Raw genomic sequence first — 19,498 nt, 5'->3', positions numbered from 1 at the left:
ATAGATCGATGAATCCAAGTTATGCACAAAATAAACACAACGTTGAGTTCAGCTGTGGGAATCAGGAAAGGGAGCACTGGAGCTGAGGTTTGAGAGGAGCTCCAGAGGATATCTTGATCTAGATCTATACATACCTATATATGTAGATAGATTGATAGTTCTATGAATGCACACCTGTGCGCGCGCGCACGCACACACACACACACACACACACACACACACACACACACTACACGTCATATTTATATTTACTGCTTTAGTCTCTGTTCCTGGCTCTAGTTTTCAAACTTAGACATTTTGAACTGTGCATGCTGAAGGCATCTCAAACTCAACATCTCTATGTTGTCTTTTCCTTCTCAACCTCTTGTTTTTGCCTTCTGCATCCATTCTCCTCCCAGTTACTCAGTTTTGTTATTTCATGGTCATTGTCCTTCTCAACTTCTCCTTCTCAATCATTTCTCATTTCTACCAGTGGGTATCTCTTTCTTCCCCCATACACTACAGGCTTTTCTCACTTCTCACCTGAACAACTGCAGTAGCTTCCTAGTGCTTTGTCCTTTCTCATCTTTCCCCTCTCCAATTCATCTCTAATCTGCCTCCAAAATATTTTTCCTAAGTGCAGATGTGTATACACAAGCCCCCTGTTTGGTGAACTTCAGTGGCTCCCTATTACTTCTAGGATCTGATTCAACTCTTTATTATTTAAAGTTTTTCACAATCTGGTCCCACCTGAGCATCCCAGGAGTGTCATCCATCACCCCCTGCCACTTACTCCATGGTGTAGCTCAACTGGGCTCCTTGCTATTTCTCCAAATGACACTGATCCCCTTAGTGTTTTTGTAGTAATTGCTCTTCTTTTGTCTTTTTTTACCCCTGACCCATAAAATAGTACCCAGTATACAGTAGACACTTCATAAGTACTTCCTGATTAATTAATGAGAGACAGGAAAGGGGGAACCCCCATTTCTCAGTGCATAGATAATCCCATGAGGCGCAGTGTCCCCTGTAAAATGAATTTACAGGCCTGATAACCTAGATTGATAAATAAAAGGTTTATTGTAGAAATTGGAAGTAAAGCTCAGTTAGAAAAATGCCAGGGCCAGGTGGCTGCTGGGCGGGCAGGAAGGATACCATGTGTTGGCTAGGAGGGCTCCTGCAAAGAGGACCCCCGATGGTTTATACCTAGAAGATGGTGGGCGGTATGGTACCCCTAAATTCTTGGTGGGTTTTTTAGTTAGCTCAGATCAGGTGAGGGCTGGGGGAAGCTGAGCTGATAGTGGGGCTGGGCCCGGATATTCAAAGGGTGCCTTTGACCAGGATTTGTGAATCAAGGTCAGCCATGGGTTGGGCAATTAGAAAGGAATCTTAAAGGGACTTCAACCCTCATCACCATGACATTGTGTTTGTCTGTATTAAGCTTTCGAACATACAGACCTTCTTAAATGAAAACCATAAGCCCTAACTTTCCACACTGAAAAACAAACAAATAAATAAAACTAAGTGGATGAAGAATATTTATTATCCAAACTATGATGTGCATCTGGGCGGATGATTCATAGAGCTGTTCCAAAAGTACTTATATCCTGGACAAACATTACAGATGGACAATGAGCTGGTCTCGGAATTGAACAGGAATAAAAAGAACAGGCTGGATTACCTTTACAAAACTGTACTTTTGTTTTTAATTTCTTCAAGCTAATACCTAAGATGAAGGCACATCTTTTAAATTATAATATTCTTTTGTGGCTACAAACATGGAGTAGCATGATCTCTGAAGATTTAAAATTGAGTGCTATCCAAGGGCAAAGTAGACGGTAGGCAACCACATTCCCTGTAGGGGCCATCATCTTTCATTTTTATTTATATCCCCAGTACTTAGCACTGTGCCTGACACATAGTTGGCACTTAATAAATTTCTAGTGATTGATTATTTACATTGATAAGTTCCCAGATCCATCAGAAATAATTTTCTTTATTTAACTCAACATTTCTCTTTTCTCAAAACTTTCCTCTGATCTCCCTCAGGCTTTTTTTAGTAGCTGTGTTTTCTTTTTTTCTTTTGTGCCCCATGTTTTTAATAAAATATAATTTTTCATAAGTTAATCATTACCTTGTATTGTAAACACCACCAATAAGGCAATGACACCATGTAAATAAAATATGAAGTTATTTCAAGAAAGGGTCTTGCCGCTAGATATGCCCGAGAAAGCTTAAACTGATTCAATTCTGTATTTTCAGGAATGTTTAATGACCATGCTTTCTTTAAGGAGGATTCTTTCAAGGCCATGTAATCTTGTGATTCTGTAGGAAAAAAACTGAAAATCATTTCTCTGGAAAATATTGTTCTCCTTGTCCTCCCCCATACACACCTGCAGTAGAATTTTCCTCTAATATTTCCACTAATCTGATCTAATATGTAGACCCAAGTTTATTAAATATACTTTAGTCAAAAATGTTTTTTTTAAGCATAGGTGAAATATATACTGTGATCCTGTAACTAATCACTATCCATTCAGTGCTATAAAGTGTACTATTGAAGAAAGTGTACTATTCTCTCCCTCATTGTGTCCAAAAGATATAAACCAGAGAAACATTATTTGTTTGCTTCCCTTCATAGTGCTCAGAAAACAAAGGAAAAGGCAAACCTGAAATTAAACCAGTCACAGAAAGGACCCAATTTTCTAATCCAATAAATATACCATTCTGATCACTCCCCCAGGGAGTTTGTAATGCTGGTGCAGAGAAAGTGCTATAAAAACACAAATTCTAATAGCTGATGCTCTTCACTGCTGAAATAAAGTCCAAGGGATTAGCCAGAATCTCTAATTAATAATATGATACAAATCTGATAAACAGTGATGTTCCAAAAATGAGGTAGCCCCATGGGTATAATTAATTGTGGGCTTTGGGGAATGGAGGGGAAGAAAGAAAACTAGATCATCAGAATGTGTAAGGGAAGGAAGGTAAGCTCAGATGAAAGAGTTAGAGATCTGTGTGAGCCCTGGAGTGGGTGCCATTATAGGAAAGGGAGGACCCAAATTACCCACTGGATATGAGGCATTTGAGAGTATCCATGAGTGAGAAAGATAGGAAGGAAACTTCCCCAGCTTCTCTGCAGGACACATGGCTAGGCAACCACGCCCAAAGCTGTACAAACCAGGCCAAAAAGGCTTAGAACCTGGCAGGACTTTTTGCTGACACAGAAGTCAGCACAGAAGGGCCTTGGTAGCCGAGTCCAAAGGCTGTACTCTGTCAGTTCTAGCCCTGGGAAGGCAGCCCTCTGCCCCATTCCAGTACTCAACTTAAAATGAACTGCACCCTTTATGAGCCTCGTCTCCACACCTGAAATGACTTTGCAAAGTCCCTTGCAAATATCTCCTATTTACTTAGCTATGGATTGTTGCCTTTCCCCAGTAAATATACATAAAATTCCTCCTTGACTGTGATATGTAATATCACTGTAGGGTGAGAATTCTTAACCCTATTTGTTGTTTACAGATGTATTTATAAGTCTGGTGAAAGTTTCAAATCTTTTCTCAGAATTTTTTTAAAAATTCATAGCTAAAGGAAATGCTAAATTTCTAGTGATAAAATCATACATTATTTTTTATCCAAGTTCACAGGCACTTCCCTTCCTTTCCCCCCAGATTTATCCATGGACCACTTGGGAATTTCTGAAGTAAAGGTATATTTCATGAGCACTAAAACTGTGCCTTCTTTCATCTCCATATCCCTAGTGCTAGGACAGTACTGTACATATAGTGAAATAATTATTATAGTTGTTACTCAGATTGCTACTTAGGAAGTCCTTCTGCACTCATTCTCTTTGATCTGAATCACTTTCCAGCTTCCCAAATTCATTTTCCCCCCTTAGTGCTGAGCCCACGTCTACTCAAACTAAAACTGCTCTCCCTGTTTTCCTCTCTTCCCATGTCCTTTCCCGGTTCTTTAGCTTTGTAGGCCTGGTTCCCCTTAATTCCATGCCAGACAATTTTCCTATTGTCCTCTTGGAGAACCATCCCATGAATAGGGGAAGTAGAGAATGAGTCAGAGGGGACAAAGCCAAGGGATATTTTCTAACAGATTCAAAGCTTCATTGTATCACTTGCATTTTATATAGTGCTTTAAGATTTACAAAATGGCCCGGGATGTTACCTTCTCCCTTAGTTATTATGATACTGCTCTCTCCCCTTTCTCTTCCTACCGACCAATCGCTCCTTCTCTTTCTCCCCTGATGGGTCCTCAATCACCTCTGCCCTTTTATAAATATGAATTGTCTCCTCTGGTAGAGACTCATTCTTTTTTGTCCTTGGATCCCTAAGTCCTGCTCCAGTGCGTACATATAGGAATCATTTTTTAAAAATTACTTCCGTGGTTCTCAATTGTTGGTCTGGGAACAAGAACCTTTCAGTGGTCCAGGATATCAAAACTATTTTTATAATAATAGGATTTAATAATAATAAAGAGAATTTCTAACATGGAAATATTGAACCCACATTAATAAGAACCCTTTGGGAGATCCTTATTAATCTTTTAACTATTGTAAAAATGTCTTGTTACCAAAAGATTTGAGAACTATCAGGAAATTGAGTGGATGTCCATCAATTAGGGAATAGATAAGTAAGTTATATGGATGTAATGAAATATTGTTCTATAAGAAATGATGAGCAGGCTGATTTCAAAAAAGCTTAGAAAGATTTACATGAACTTATGCTAAGTGAAGTGAGCAGAACCAAGAGAATACTGTACACAATATCGAGATTATGTGATGACCAATTATGATGAATTAACTTTTTTTTTTCAAAAAAATGGGGTGATTTAAGACAATTCTAACAGATGTGATGGAAAATGCCAACTGCATCCAGAGAGAAATTTATGAAGACTGAATGTGGATCAAAGCATAGTATTTCATCCTTTTGTTATTGTTGTTATTGTTTGCTTGCTTTTTCCTCTTTCTCATGTTTTTTCCCTTTCGACCTGATTTTTCATGACAAATATGGAAATCTGTTTAGGAGAATTGTATACATTTAACTATATCAGATTATTTGCTCTCTTGGGGGAGGTGAGAAGCAAAAGGGAGAAAAGTTTGGAACACAAGGTTCTGAAAAGGTGAATTTAAAACTACATTTGCATGTTTTTCTAAAAATAAAATACTATTTTAAAAAAGGAGAGAGAGAAAAAAAGAGAACTGCCACTTTCATTGAATTCATAGATTTTATGTATAATATCATTTGGTCTTCACCCAACACTAGAAGGTTCAGATCACATAAGTAATCATTTTCTCATGAAATTTGTAGAAGTTTAAATAATTTACCCCAATTCTACAGAAGCAATAATTATCAGAGATAGGATTGAAACCTTCTTCTCTCCTGGCTCAAACTCTAGAGTTTCTCTTGCTCTACTATGCTGGTCTCAACTCAGTATATTTGAAAGCAGAATGAAATTAACCATAATCATAAATCAAGGGAAAATAGTGTGAGTTTGAGTCCCAGCTCTGCCTCTTCCTATTGGGTGATTTGGGACAGGTGACTTGACCTCTCTAAGCCTCAATATCATATTTAAGACCTCTTCAATCTCATAAATTCAAATGGGGGGTCTTATTTCATCTGACATGTATTTACTTGATTTCCTTGTACATCTAGGCAATAAATTGGAAAAGTTCAATGTAACCTTTCACCTTTTTGAGGAGGGAATTCTCTTTGGCTGCTGCTGACTTCTGCATAATTCTACCAAATTCTACCATGCTGAATGGGAGGGCTGGGCGCCTTGCTCATTCTCCTTTGCACATAGGAATAAGATTTGTTATAACTCTTCTGTTCACAGCAGGGAAAATAGAGTCCAATTTAATTCTATTGAAACTTCCCATTTCGATATTCTCACTGAAATCCTAGCATTGCAGATTTAGGTCAGAGGCAATGGATGCAAAAATGTCATTTCTCCTTATCTTCAAAGACCTTGGCCCTGTTTACAAAAATCTAAGCTGCTTTAGATTTTCTTAATCAAAATAGAGGAAGACGATTTCATGCATGCAACATTTCATTTAACAATGAGGGGAAAATGTGTCCACAGCCATTTCCTGTATTACAGTCTACCCCTTTCTGAAGTGTGTCCCCCTCTCACCCCACCCTTACTGAATTCATTAATTGTTTGAGCATTCTGTCAGCATTGCCAGCAAGTCATAAAGCACAGGTTCTAGCCTCCAGGAAGACCTGCGAGCCCTAAAGTCAGCTGGATTTGTGCCTAAATGCATTAAACATTGGTTTGGAACCAAGATATCTACATTTCAGTGCTGGTCATTAGGAATGAGCAATGTGAGTCAGTAATTATGTGCCCTAGGAAGTGGCCCTCCTAGAGGACAATTCTATTCTTAAAAATCAACTATCAGAATTCAAAAAATTATAGCTATAACGGCCTCCTATAGCTGCTAACAGAGGTGTGTAAGCCAATTCTATTCTACTCAGGTTAATTCAATTAGTATTTTCTTAAATCCTTTTCTTTGGAAAATATCATAAGCACTGAGAATGTCATGATGAAAAACCTCACAGTTCTTGCCCTTGAGGAGCTTACGATCCAGGTGGGGAGTGAGAGTGGAGCAAAAGAAGAGGTGAGGAAGGTGATCAAAACATAGACATGAATATTTAAGACAGAAAGTAGAATATGTTAAAATCAAAGTAGACAATGAGATAAGGACTCTGGGGGAGAGAGAGAGAGAAAAAAAGAAGAAGAGGAAGAAGAACAAGAAGAGGAAGAAGAAGAAGAAGAAGAAGGAGGAGGAGGAGGAGGAGGAGGAGGAGGAGGAGGAGGAGGAGGAGGAGGAGGAGGAGGAGGAGGAGGAGGAGGAGGAGGAGGAGGAAGAGAGGGAGAACTAGAGACAGACACATACTGAGATACAGAAAAAGAAACTGAGACAGAAAGAGAGACACATGGAGAGACAGAGCTAGTTTTTCAGCTGTGGGTCTGGGGATCAGGAAGACCTTCTTGGAGGAGGTGACACACAGGAGGAAGACATGCAGGGAGGAAGGTGTGCACACATACAGAGAAGCACCAGGGATCCACTAACAGTCCATTCTCTCTGATGTGTGTGAAGGAGAGAGGTGTGAGCTAAGGCTTGGATCAGGTAGTGGAAGATCTTCGGTGCCATCCTTGGACTGTATATTTTATCCTGAAGGAAATAGGAAGGCAGTGAAAGTGGTTAAGGGGATCATTAAATGGCACAGAAGATAGAGTCAACAACAAGAAACTAAAATCTTTGTAAATGACTCTTCTTTGAATTTGGTCGCTTACTTTGAAATTATTGAGAAGTTAGAGGCTTTGGTTGGAAAATAGTATGATAGATAGTCCCTTTGCTCATATAAAGAGTGCCCAGATTCTGAAGAAAACAGAGTATGTCTGTCTTTTCTGAAGTCTTGGAGTCAATAAGGAACAGCCATATGGAATGCCCGCCTTGTACTGGTGCTCTATGAAGTGCTCTGGGGAATAACCCATAACTTTTCCTCAGCGTGAAATCAAACAAATTAAAACATTAAATATAATAAATTAAATGAATTTGTGTTTGCCTTCAATTTCCCATATATCAAGTGGTCCTTTAAGGCATTTTTTGTCAGCTGGATTCATTGATAAAATCACTGCCTTCATTTTCTGCCTTTTCTAATCATCTCCTCAGTCTGGGTGTCATGGAAACGATCCAGTGACTTGGGATCAGGAAATCCCAGTTTTAGTACCTATTAGTTGGCCCATCATGGGCAAGTCACTTGATTTGTTGGAGCCTGTTTCTTTATCTGGAACATGAGAATAGAAATGTCTGTATTACTTACCTAACTGGATTATTGTAAAGATCAAATGAGTTCTTTGTCACTTTGTAGTGTTCTATAAATTACCAGCTAATGTTGTTATTGTTATTATTTTTAAGTTATACCTAGTTGAATTATATTAGGGCTTAAATGAATACTTTTAAAACTTAAAAATCTGATAGCTTCTTTCCTTGGCATTTTTACCTATTTATATAGAGTTGTAAATGTCCCTTCAAATAGCGCAGGAAAATATTATAACTTTAAAATGGGAGAAAGATAACTTTAAAAGAGGAGAAAGCACAGAAAGATAGGTTAACTTTAAAATGGGAGATTTGCATCATTTGACTGATGCTGCAGGAACATATTATTATTATATTATATTATTCCTAGAGTTATTGGAGCAAGGCTATATTGTGATGAATATGCATTGATAGTATCCACATTTTAATAGATACAAGAGTAAAAGAACATTATGAAGATCCTTATCACGTCCTATTCTAAAGAGATTAGCGCTGGAAGCACTTGTGTGTGTATACAGACATGTATTTCCAATGTGTAGGGCATATATAGATATACATATGTACACACATGTATTTCCAATGCACTGTGTAGTGTATATAACATATACATGTATATAACGCATACATGAATATATATATATATATAGTGTATACAATGTATAAATATACATGTGTATAATGTGTATGTGTATCAGTTTGTGTATATATATATATATGTGTATATTTTATGTAGTAGTTTATATTCATATATATAAAATATATTGAATAGATTAAATGTTCACGAAGACTTTTGCAACACTCTGTGTACAAAATGAAACCCCCACTACTGCTTTCATTTCACAGAGCATTTATTTTAAAAGGCATTTGTTTCCATTGCCCATGTATAATCTTGAATCCACTGCAGCGCTAGGTAGCAGATGGGTCACTGACATTTAGAGCAGTGCCCAAAGCCAAGGGGATCTTTATCAGTGAGTGTGCTTGGCCATCTGTTGGATTATAAAGGATTCTTTAACTGGTGGAAGTACAATGTCCCTCAGGACAGTAACATCCATACTACAAAAGTTCCTGTCTATGAAAACTTGTCAAAACTTACTGTCTCTGAAATAATGACTTTCCTCTGAAACAAGTTTTTTTTTTTCTTTTTTTCTCCTCTTAAATGAAACAAATATTTTCAGTTTTTAGGGAGTATTTGCCACACCTGATTCATTCCTGCCTCTGTTCTTTTACTTTGTCACTGGAAAGCATGTGTAGGAAAATAAAGTGATTAGTTTGTAATTGAGCAGAGCTGAACCAGGCCTTAGGAGTTACTGGAAGCCCATGGTTTTCATATCGATCCATCTTGTGAAAACATTTTCTTTTCCTAAGAAAGCGCCAGGTCCCTTTTTGGGCATCTCTCCCAGCTCCAGCAGAAGAGCAAGGTGACATTGGTCCTTGGTCAGTGTCTCCACTGAGCTCTTGCAGAGCTAAGGCCTCTGACACTTCCTGACTGATGAAGTGTTGATGGATGGAAGCTGTCTGGATGTTGGACAAATGCTTAGTAACTAGACAGAGCCTAGATTTATGGTTCTAAATGTGCCAGTATGTCAAGGTTAAGACATATCTTATGTCAACCGAGAAGATGTACTTAAATGCACATTATTTTCTTAAATGATGAGCTGATTTTTTCCACTGTCACAGCTTCCCCTCTTCCCCTGCCTCCTCCAGCCCCACCACCAATAGTTAGGCATTATTGTAGCCTTTAGGATATGAAACCAACCTCACCGGCCCTTTAATTCATCTTTATTTGTATTCCTGCCCCGGTGGAATAAATGTTGTCATATTCATTTTGCAATTGCATTCACAGGAACTGAGTCAAAACTTGAAAACTGTACTGGGCAATTGGGCAATTTTTTAAAAAAGCTTTTCATCACTTTTGTTTTAATTATCTGAATATTTCAACTGAATATATTCTCTTGGCCTAAATGAGTAGCTAGGTAGTGACATAGTACATAGAGTGTTGGGCCTAGGGTCAGGAAGGCTTATTTTTCTGAGTTCAAATGTAGCCTCAGTCCCTTAAAAGCAGTGTGACCCTGGGCAAGTCACCTAACCCTGTCTACCTCAGTTTCCCCATCTGTAAAATGAACCGGAAGAAAAAATGGCAAAACATTCCAGTATCTTTGCCAAGAAAAGCCCAAATGGCATCATGAGCAATCAGACATGATTAAAAAATGGCTGAATATATATATATATACATATATATATATATATATATGTATATATATACCATATCACATGCACACATATACTCACACATGCTAAAGATCTTCATTTCTTAATTGTCCATCTCTTTTTAAGGACATGATTATTTCATAACTAAAGATGAGTCTAATACTCTTATTAGCTGAGCAAATTCTAGAAATCCTCTTTCCATCTAAAGCAAAATCTATTGATTATAGAATAGTTCTGATCATTAAGAAAGGCACATATTTGTACCATAATAATAATAACTGGAATTTATAGAGGGCTTTAAGGTTTGTGAAACATTAATGCATTTTTTTTATTATTTGAACCTCACAACATAGGTAAATTTCCTCATTATCCTCATTTCATAGACCAGGAAACCGAGCTTGAGAGTGTTAGGCCAGTTTGCTCAAGGTCCCAAGCTAGTAAGTGTCTAAGGAAGGATTCAAATTTAGGTCTTGCTGACTACAAATCTAGCACTGTATCTCCCGTGGCACTAAGTTGCCATTAACCACTAATTAAGGTAAACTTAACCTAATTGTTCCAGATAAGGAACAATTTTTAAAAAGTTATCTAATGTTTAATCCTAGAAACTGTAGTACAACATATATTGTATGCAATAATATATACATAAATGTGTGTATACACATACATATTTGTAATACACATGTGTACATAGACATATATATATATATATACACTACATATGTGTTTATATACATAAAGGTGATAGACAATAGATAATTGATAGATGATAAATAATGGAAATATCATAGATAAATAGATGATAGGCAGACAGGTAGATAAATATATATATATAGTTATTTGCTGAAAATTAATGATTTTTAGGCAATATCTGTCCAAAGCAGGACTCTTGGGATTTAGGGCAGCCCAAACAAAAGCCTCAAGCTCCCCACAGCTGTGCTGATCAGGACCCTATGCTGGTGGCCCGTCTTTCTATACAGAGAAATGTGAGCAAGATCTTGTGCAATGTGGGACCTGGCTTAGCTTCCTGAGCAAGGAACTTGATCTGAGAGACTGTCCAAGAATCTCTCAGGGCCTCTGCCATCAGGACGGGCTTCAGCTCCAGGAAACCACTGACTGTGCAGACTGACTAGTGTTACCAGACTTAGAACCTCCTGACAGAGCAGTCTCACCCACTAACTGGAGCACCTGTAGCCCCAATCCATTGGCCCAAGAGACACGGATTGGGTGTCCAGCCAGGGTGGGGGAGGATTTTATTTCCTTCTGGGAGCATAGTGCAGAACTTCAACACCCTCTAGTGTTGGATACCTTCCTTTTACTGATGGGCAGGTATACTCTTATAAGATTCACAGCTTACAGATATTATATAGGTGGTTATCAGTACTTCTTTTTCCAATAAATCCACTCCTAGCTGGAACCTATATTCTGGTCGTGAGCCAGAGCAGATTGTTATAGTTATTATGCAGGAGTTTTATCTATATATAAATATCTATACAGATGTCATACATAATATCTGTTTACATATTTGTAGCAAAATATATATCTTGAAGATTCTCAGTTTTTATTTTATAGTGTAAAACTCTAATTTAGAAGATAGGTTATATTGTAACCCTAGAAAACTTTGCTCTTGTTTGTCTAATTTACTAATTTAGTATTTCAAATGGTTCATGATATCATCATTGTAAGCATTCTTTCCAATGATACAGTACATAACTCTGTATTTATTTATTAATTATTACTTTAGTATTTCTGTAGATCCATGATATCCAATGATACAAAACATAACTATATTTATTTATTAATTATTAATTTAATGCTCTTATTTATACATGATATCATCAATGTAAGCATTCTCTCCAACTCTATATTTATTTGTTAATTATTAATTTAGCATTCTAATCTTTCTATGATATCAATGTAAGCACTTCTCCAATGATGTGGAACATAACTTTGTATTTATTTATTATTAATTTAGTATTTTAATGGATCCATGATATCATCAATGTAATCATTCTCTCCAGTGATGTGGAACATAACTCTATATTTATTTATTAATTATTAATTTAGCATTCCAACATGTCCATGATATCACCAATGTAAGCATTCTTTCCAGTGATACAGAACATAACTCATCTACACCTTTTAGTCCTATGCAACTCTTGCCCACATCCTGTCTAAACTCTTCTACAGGGGTCCATCCAGTGATTTTTGGGATTTCCCTCTTCATCTCTTGACACTGGCTGGGGCCCAGTACACCATGTATGCTATCTACCTTTTTTTTTTCTTCATTTATGACATAGTTAACTAATCTCTTTTTCTGGAGCACATACCTTTTAGTTAACATCCTTAATTTTGTGCTCATATTTCATCATTTGTTTAATAAGTGCTGCACTCTATTTTATATGTACCTTGCATCTCTCTGTGCCTACTGACTGACTCATGATTTTCATTCTTTGGAGGCTGTGGTATTACAAAATTCATAATTACATATAATTACCAATATAATATGGGTTTTTAAAAAATGGAATTTTTTTCCAAAAGAAAGCTTTGTGGGAGGAGGTAATTTAAATCATTGTGCAGTTTTCCAAATACAATCCAATCAATTGTCTTTTTCTTATTCAATTCTGGAACCAGTTTATTGTCTATATGTAACATCTATTAATGACATATGCCTGATAGACTAACTATATGTATTGTCCATTCAACTATATAATATAATTTACCAATAGAAAGTCTTTATCCGTTTGATTTTCCTCACATAGACTGAGCTCTTTTATGTGATTTTGGTTTGAGTTTAATAAATTCTGTAAAATTCCAGGATTTAATGCAGTTAGCATAATGTTACCTATGAATAAGAGTATATGGAAGACCTTACCATTAATAGAGAATTCCTTTTTCATTTGAACTCTGACCTGAGTGATGAATTCTTTTGATGAGCATATATCTACCTCTTTCAATTTTCTTATAATATTCATGGTCAGGAAATTATCAGATAATCAATAAATCAACCCCTCTGTGTGGCCTCTATCAAGGAATCTTGTGTGACCTTAGTGATATATGGAAGTTGCCTTGTGAAAGAATTGCTCTAAAGGCTGCCTTCTCTTTTAGCAAAGTAAATGAGGGTTTTTTTGGTCATAAATAAATAATAAGCACAGTGAGTTCTTGAATTTTCTGCACTTTTCAGTCGAATCCCTTTTTTCACTGAGGAAAGCCAAATTAGTTTGGATATATGGATTATAAGATATCTGAAATTAACTATGTAGCAGACTTCTCCTGATCTTCTTACATCAGTGAGGAGAAGAGGAGTGAACCTATTACCCAATGGTCATCAGATACTTTGGTGACATCATTTGTTTCTAATAAGGATTTTTAAAAATAACTTTATAGGACTTTGAGCTATTGTTGTGGCTTCATTCACAAAAACGATTTTTATCATCTCCTATACAGACTGATAAAAGGGATGAAATAGAGAACATGTGCATGATAATAAAAGAAAAATCAGACTGGAAAGAAAGTAAATTTTATCTTCACCCCTTCCTAACCCTGTGTGAACAATATCCCAGTCAACATTCTGGTAATGATCATCAGAAAGTGACAGAAAAATGTCAAAAATAAATTTTCTTAAATTTCAAATATGGAGAGTAAAAGATATTGACTCCTTAATATTTTCATGTGATTGAGTTTCTTTCTTTCTTTTTTTTCCATAGGACCTCAGGATGGATGTGGAGGTTTTCTAACAAATTCAAATTCCACTTTTGCTTCTCCTGATTCCAATGCTGATGGCATATATGACAAGAACTTAAACTGTGTATGGACCATAATAGCCCCTATCAACAAAATCATCAATCTGACCTTCATTACATTTTTCCTAGAATCAAGCAGTTTTTATCGGGGATGCATTTATGATTATGTAAAGGTATGGAAATCACATTTTAAACCAGATGCTAATTGCAGGATGCCTCACTTTATTACATATAGTGTCCTCTGAAAGATTACAAGTAAATTGAATTCTTATAAAATAATTTATTTTCCAAATGGTACAGAATATAATTTCAGAGATATCTTATTTTTATTTCTGCTTGATCTTTAATTAGCTTTGCTTAAAAGCAGGTATTTGATAATATATAGAATTTCGGTAAGAGGATATACCAGCAATAAAGATTTAAAGTTGTATGTGAACCAAGTGGAAGCCGTGAGGATGGATCACCTCTCTGTCAAAGGAAACATAGGGAGAGTGGTAAACAGGAAACAGAGGTTACTAATGGCAGTGTGATACACACCCAAGTAATGGGCTTAAAGTCAGGTTCTGTCTTGTCCACAAATGTGGTAAAATATTCTCTGGTTCCTATGCAAGTACTCAAGATAACAATGTATATTTGGTACAGGACAGCCTTTATTTCATCCCACATAAAGAAAGGAGAAGGAATCATCCCAGCCCATAAATAATCAAAATCACATTCTTCCCTCTTGTGTAAATTTCCTCTGAGGAACCTATATAATCATCCAGATTAACAACCTCAGAAAGTTTGCTCAAAAATGAGGGTTTTCACTCCAGGGCCACATACATACTTGCTGTTTCCTGATTTAAGAGCCAGATTAGAGGCAGCCCAGTGAAAAGACAAAGGTTCTGGAGTCAAAGGAACTTTATACAAATCAAATCACTATTGCTCGATACCCATTTCCTAACAAATTACTTAACTCATAGGACCTCGGTTTCCTCATCTATAAAATGAGAGGATTGCTGTAGATGGCCTCTGAGGTCTAGTTCTATATCTATGAACTTAGTCATTTAAGGTTCCTTTTTCAGTGAATTCAGCTTTCTGAAAAGGATCAGCTTTGCAAATGACCCTTTTTCAAATACATAAGAAGAATGTATAGTTAGTTCCAAAACCACAGCAGCTCAAGCCAAACTCTGCTTTCCCAGTCACTGAATTTTAATTATTCATATTGAATCGAGTGTACATGAGTCCTCATGTACTCAGAAGTAGGAGTTGACCACAGTCCTCCCAGTGACAGTGCCAATGGAAAATACAAAGTCCCAAATAAAGGGTCACCTTCTTAGAAAATCATCAATTGGGGCACCTAGATGTGAAGTGCTTAGAGCACCAGCCCTCAAGTCAGGAGGACCTGAGTTCAAATTTGATATCAGAGTAGCTATATGACCTTAGTCAAGTTCTTAACCTCAACTGCCTAAGAAAGAAAGGAAGAATAAAATAGAAGGAAAAAAATCATCAAATGAAACAGGTTTCCCTTATCAATGCCCCATACTGATAACTCAGAGGTTTACAAAGAAGCTTTCCTTACCATTACCATCATACATTGAAAAGATTCCTGAAGTTGGAGTAAGAAGATTGGTATTTCACTTCTGGTCTTATTACTTATACTTTTGTGAACATGGACACATCATCTACCTCTGCTGAGCTCCCTTTTCTTAAAAGCTATAAAATGAGATGCTTAAACTAGAGAACCTTACAGGGCTTCTGATCAGCTCTAAGTCCATGATCTTCTATGGATTCTATGGGATGCTTAACATAAGTACTAACATCCATTTGATAGATGAGTAAATTGAGACTCAGAGAAACTGGATATTTAGCCACAGTAATCCAGAAAGAATCCAAATGGTTACTCAGAAAATAGGAGATGCCAGAATAATATATAATTGGGTTGGTTTGTTATCAGTAGAAATCATATATTACATAGAAGGGAAGGAAGATGAGGATGAAGAAGTCATTGGATTTGGCATAGAGAAAATCATCAATTACTTTTAGGAAAGTATTTTCAGTGGAAGGACAAGTTCAGAAGCCAGATTAGAGAAGGCTAAGAAGAAATTGCAGATGTCAAACTACTTAGATTTAAGAAATTCATATATCTATTGTCATAGATATAGATATTTCTATGTCTATAGACATATTTCTGACAATGAGACCTAAGAGACAAGGCTAAATTACAATACTAACCAATATAGCAAGTTTTCTTTTAGAATAGTTTACTAAAAGATACCATAAAATCTCCTTCTCTCAGGGTCTTTAAAACAAGACAAAATAGGTACTAATCTCATTAAAGTTGTTAATATTATAGTTCTGCTTATAGAGAGAGGTGGTGAGTAGTTATATTCTCAAGCACTGTAATGCTGCAATATCATTAAAACTATCAGTGAGAGGCCCTAAAAGAATCGCCTGAAGCCCTTTTTAACAGAAACTCTTCCCTTTCAAATCTAAGAAATTACTTTTGGTTCCAAATGATTTTGTGTTCTTAATAAGCTCTAAAACGAGGTCTGGCCTTGCTTTCATCTCAATGCCAGTGGCAAAGATGGCAATCATTTCCTCTTATCCAAATTTTCTATTCCCTTCAATTCCTTATTTCTTTCAATGATACCATTACTTCCTCAGTCACCTGAATATGGAACTTTGGGGATATCCTTGACTTATCCCTTGTTCTGTCCCATATTTCACAAACTAAATCATTTTAATAATTGATTTGGATTGTTTTTCATAGCTAGTACTTCTTTGCCATTTCTCTTGCTACTACCCTTGTGTGAAGCTGTACTCCTCTGAACTGTATTTTTGTAATAGTCACCTAACTGATTCCTCCATCGTTGGTCTCTTTTTTATAACTAACTACCCAATCACCACAGGATTAATCTTTTTTTTAAATTACCACTTTAATCATGTCATTTTGCTATCTGTTTTTTTATTGGTTTCCCCACTTCTGACAGCAGAAAGTCTGAATGGTTTCATCTGAATTTAAAAGGTCTCTGAAGAATGACCCCCATCTTGCCTGTCCAACTTTTTCAGTAATAACTAATAATACTTAAATTCCTTCTATGTACAGAGTATTGTGCTATCTTATAGGGGAAATACCAAATTTAAGTAATACATAGTCCCTGCCCTCATAGAACTTAGAGTTCAACATGGTACACAGTGCCAATGCAGAGAGCCATAATATACAATATCAAATGCATACTTTAAAGAGTTACAAAACACAGTAATTCAATATATCCAAGAATGAAGATGACATGTGACCAAATAGACCAAGGGCAGATCCAAGGGTGACATTTGAGTTGAGTTTTGTAGATTACATAGAATTTTAACTGACAAAAAGAAGAAATATATTCCAGGCTTAAGTAGAAGCACAAATAGAAGTTTAAGAGCATAATGAACATGACAAGGCCAGAACAAAGTCCAGTTTTTTCTGGAAAAAAAATAGACTGTATGAAAATGAGAGTTAAAAGGAAGGAGAATGTTTAGCGCATTGGGCTTTGAATCTGGGGGAAAGGAATTTGAACTTTAATCAGAAGACAAAATATATCCATGGGAGATAGTTAAGCAAAGGAGTAGTTATCTTTTATAAAAAGAATAAAATTCTGGCAAAGACGTAAAAGATGAATTAGCTGGGGAGAGAAGGAAGGCTAACTGAGCAGAGGAGTTAGTCTAGGCAGCAGAAGGCTTTGTAGGGTGCTCCGAGTGGAAATAGAGAGAAGGGTGTGAGTGTAAGAGGTGTTGTGAAGATGAAGTCAGCTGAACTTAGAACTAGTTGCTAAAATAGCAATGAGACATGAAGCCATGATGATGAGGAACGAACTTGGGTGGTTGGCTTTTCTGGTACTAGAAAAAGAGCCTTAATAAAGAAATACACACACACACACAAACACACACACACACACACACACACACACACACACACACAACACCCGGAACAACATGGACCTATCCTCCATTTCTGAGGTACATGGGTCATACAAAACTTGTCAGGAAGGAAGGTAGGACGATTATTAGAAGGCAGCAGTTAATACCCTCTGGAGTAGTTTATTAATGGTTAAGATGCTCAGATTATCCTGGGAAGGGCATCTTTGAGAATTAATTGAAAAGTCCAGATTTTGCCCTTGTCAAAGGAAAGATTTGGGAAGATTTTGGGCTTGTGTTCTTGCAGTTCAAACCAGAGTTGCATATGAAAGTTGTGATCCTGGGGGCAGATGTTCTCAGGATTCCCTAGGTGGAAGTATGAGCCAGAGATGTGTTGTGAGACCACCCTTCTGGAAACATACTGCACCCCAGGGATCCAATTATTTATTTCTCTGCTACTACTTTACCTAATGGTATCATAGACATGATGATGGTATCTCAAAGGCTATTCCAATAATATAAATATTCTGCCAGACCCTATCAAGTTGGAAAATAGAACCACTAATGGGCTTTATTTGAATCATCTGAGAACCAATTTAAATAAGGAATGGAATCATCTTAATGGTGACTTCCTTTGGTCAGAGTAACTTATGAAATCATCTGTTACTAAGATATAGCAGAGTTGTGATCCGTGTCAGTGCAGGGAGACAAAATAATGGTCCTTTTGGAATCCTGTATCCATCACAGTACTTAAAACAGTAGTGAGTGTATATGTGATGGAAACTCAAGCAATACCAAATAAATTGGATCTATGGGGAAAAGTGATAAAATGTAAACTGTTAAAAGCTATAGACTGTGTCTGATAGAGAAACATAACTATGGGATAATAAAAGGCATGTGAACATTTGAATCTGCCTTTTAAACCCCAAATATAGCCAAGAATTTTTTTCAGGATTCCAAAGCTGAAAACTATCTGTATAAAAATCGTCTATAAAAGTTTAAAATGAGGAACAGTGAATTACCTCCTAGGATTGTTAGTTAAGAACTCTGTGAATTTTAAAGAATTATATAACTGTGAATTGTTGTTATTGCTACTGTTATTTTCAAGGTAGTAGATAAAGTACTCTTTCAATGGTACTCCTCATTGCAGAGAGTCATTTTCTATTCTGCTTCCTGGAAAATAATAATAAATATTAATATTATAAATAAGCTCTTTATATGTCTGTCTTATATGTGCCAAAACATTTGTTAGAAGAGCTAAAGTCATTCAACTATAATCTCTACGTTCATATCCAAGTCGGTACAATCCAGCTCAGCTATTCACATATAAATACATCAGTATGGCTTATGAGATAGCTGACTTTTAGGGTTATTAAGATAACTGCTTCTGTTGAATTATTTATTGCAGTAAGTAAATATATATCAAATAAAATGACACTCTTTTTTACCTTTCATTTTCCCCTTCCATATTATCTACATATAAAGTCTTGAAAATCTTTCAGAAAAAAAAAGTTTTAGCAATTAAATTATTAATATTAAAGATTAAACTGAACACACTTTGGAAATTTCAAAATTAAAGATTCAACCACTGTAACTTGTCCATTGTATCAGTACTTGTTGCATTATTATTACAGTGTGTCAGTACTTCAAAGACCCACTATTTTCTTTTATGGATATTCCCTTCACCATTGTAGACCACAACCCCTCTCTCTTAGCTGAAGATCTTCATGAACTGTTTGGCTGAAAAAAAAATCATCACCATTTTGCCAACATGATGATGTACCCATCCAAATATTGCCAGGTTATTTTCAAGACTTTATGGTGGAGTTTACTCACAAAGACTTTTTTGGCTTGATAGAAT

General features: G+C 36.3%; 1 protein-coding gene across 2 annotated transcripts in view; it reads left to right on the top strand.

Annotated features, from left to right (window-relative positions):
* The window catches only part of CUBN (cubilin), a 290,121-nt gene that overhangs the window by 258,301 nt on the left and 12,322 nt on the right, over positions 1 to 19,498 (top strand). For both annotated transcript variants that reach the window (XM_074266686.1, XM_074266685.1), the window contains one exon: positions 13,723 to 13,931. In XM_074266686.1, coding sequence (XP_074122787.1) covers positions 13,723 to 13,931 — 209 coding nt within the window. The remainder of the gene's footprint in view (positions 1 to 13,722; positions 13,932 to 19,498) is intronic.

This window comes from Sminthopsis crassicaudata, chromosome 5 (assembly GCF_048593235.1).
Source record: "Sminthopsis crassicaudata isolate SCR6 chromosome 5, ASM4859323v1, whole genome shotgun sequence".
Taxonomy (NCBI): Eukaryota; Metazoa; Chordata; class Mammalia; order Dasyuromorphia; family Dasyuridae; genus Sminthopsis; species Sminthopsis crassicaudata.
The sequence above is the reverse complement of the archived record's forward strand: the minus strand, read 5'-3'. Positions and strand labels throughout refer to the sequence as shown.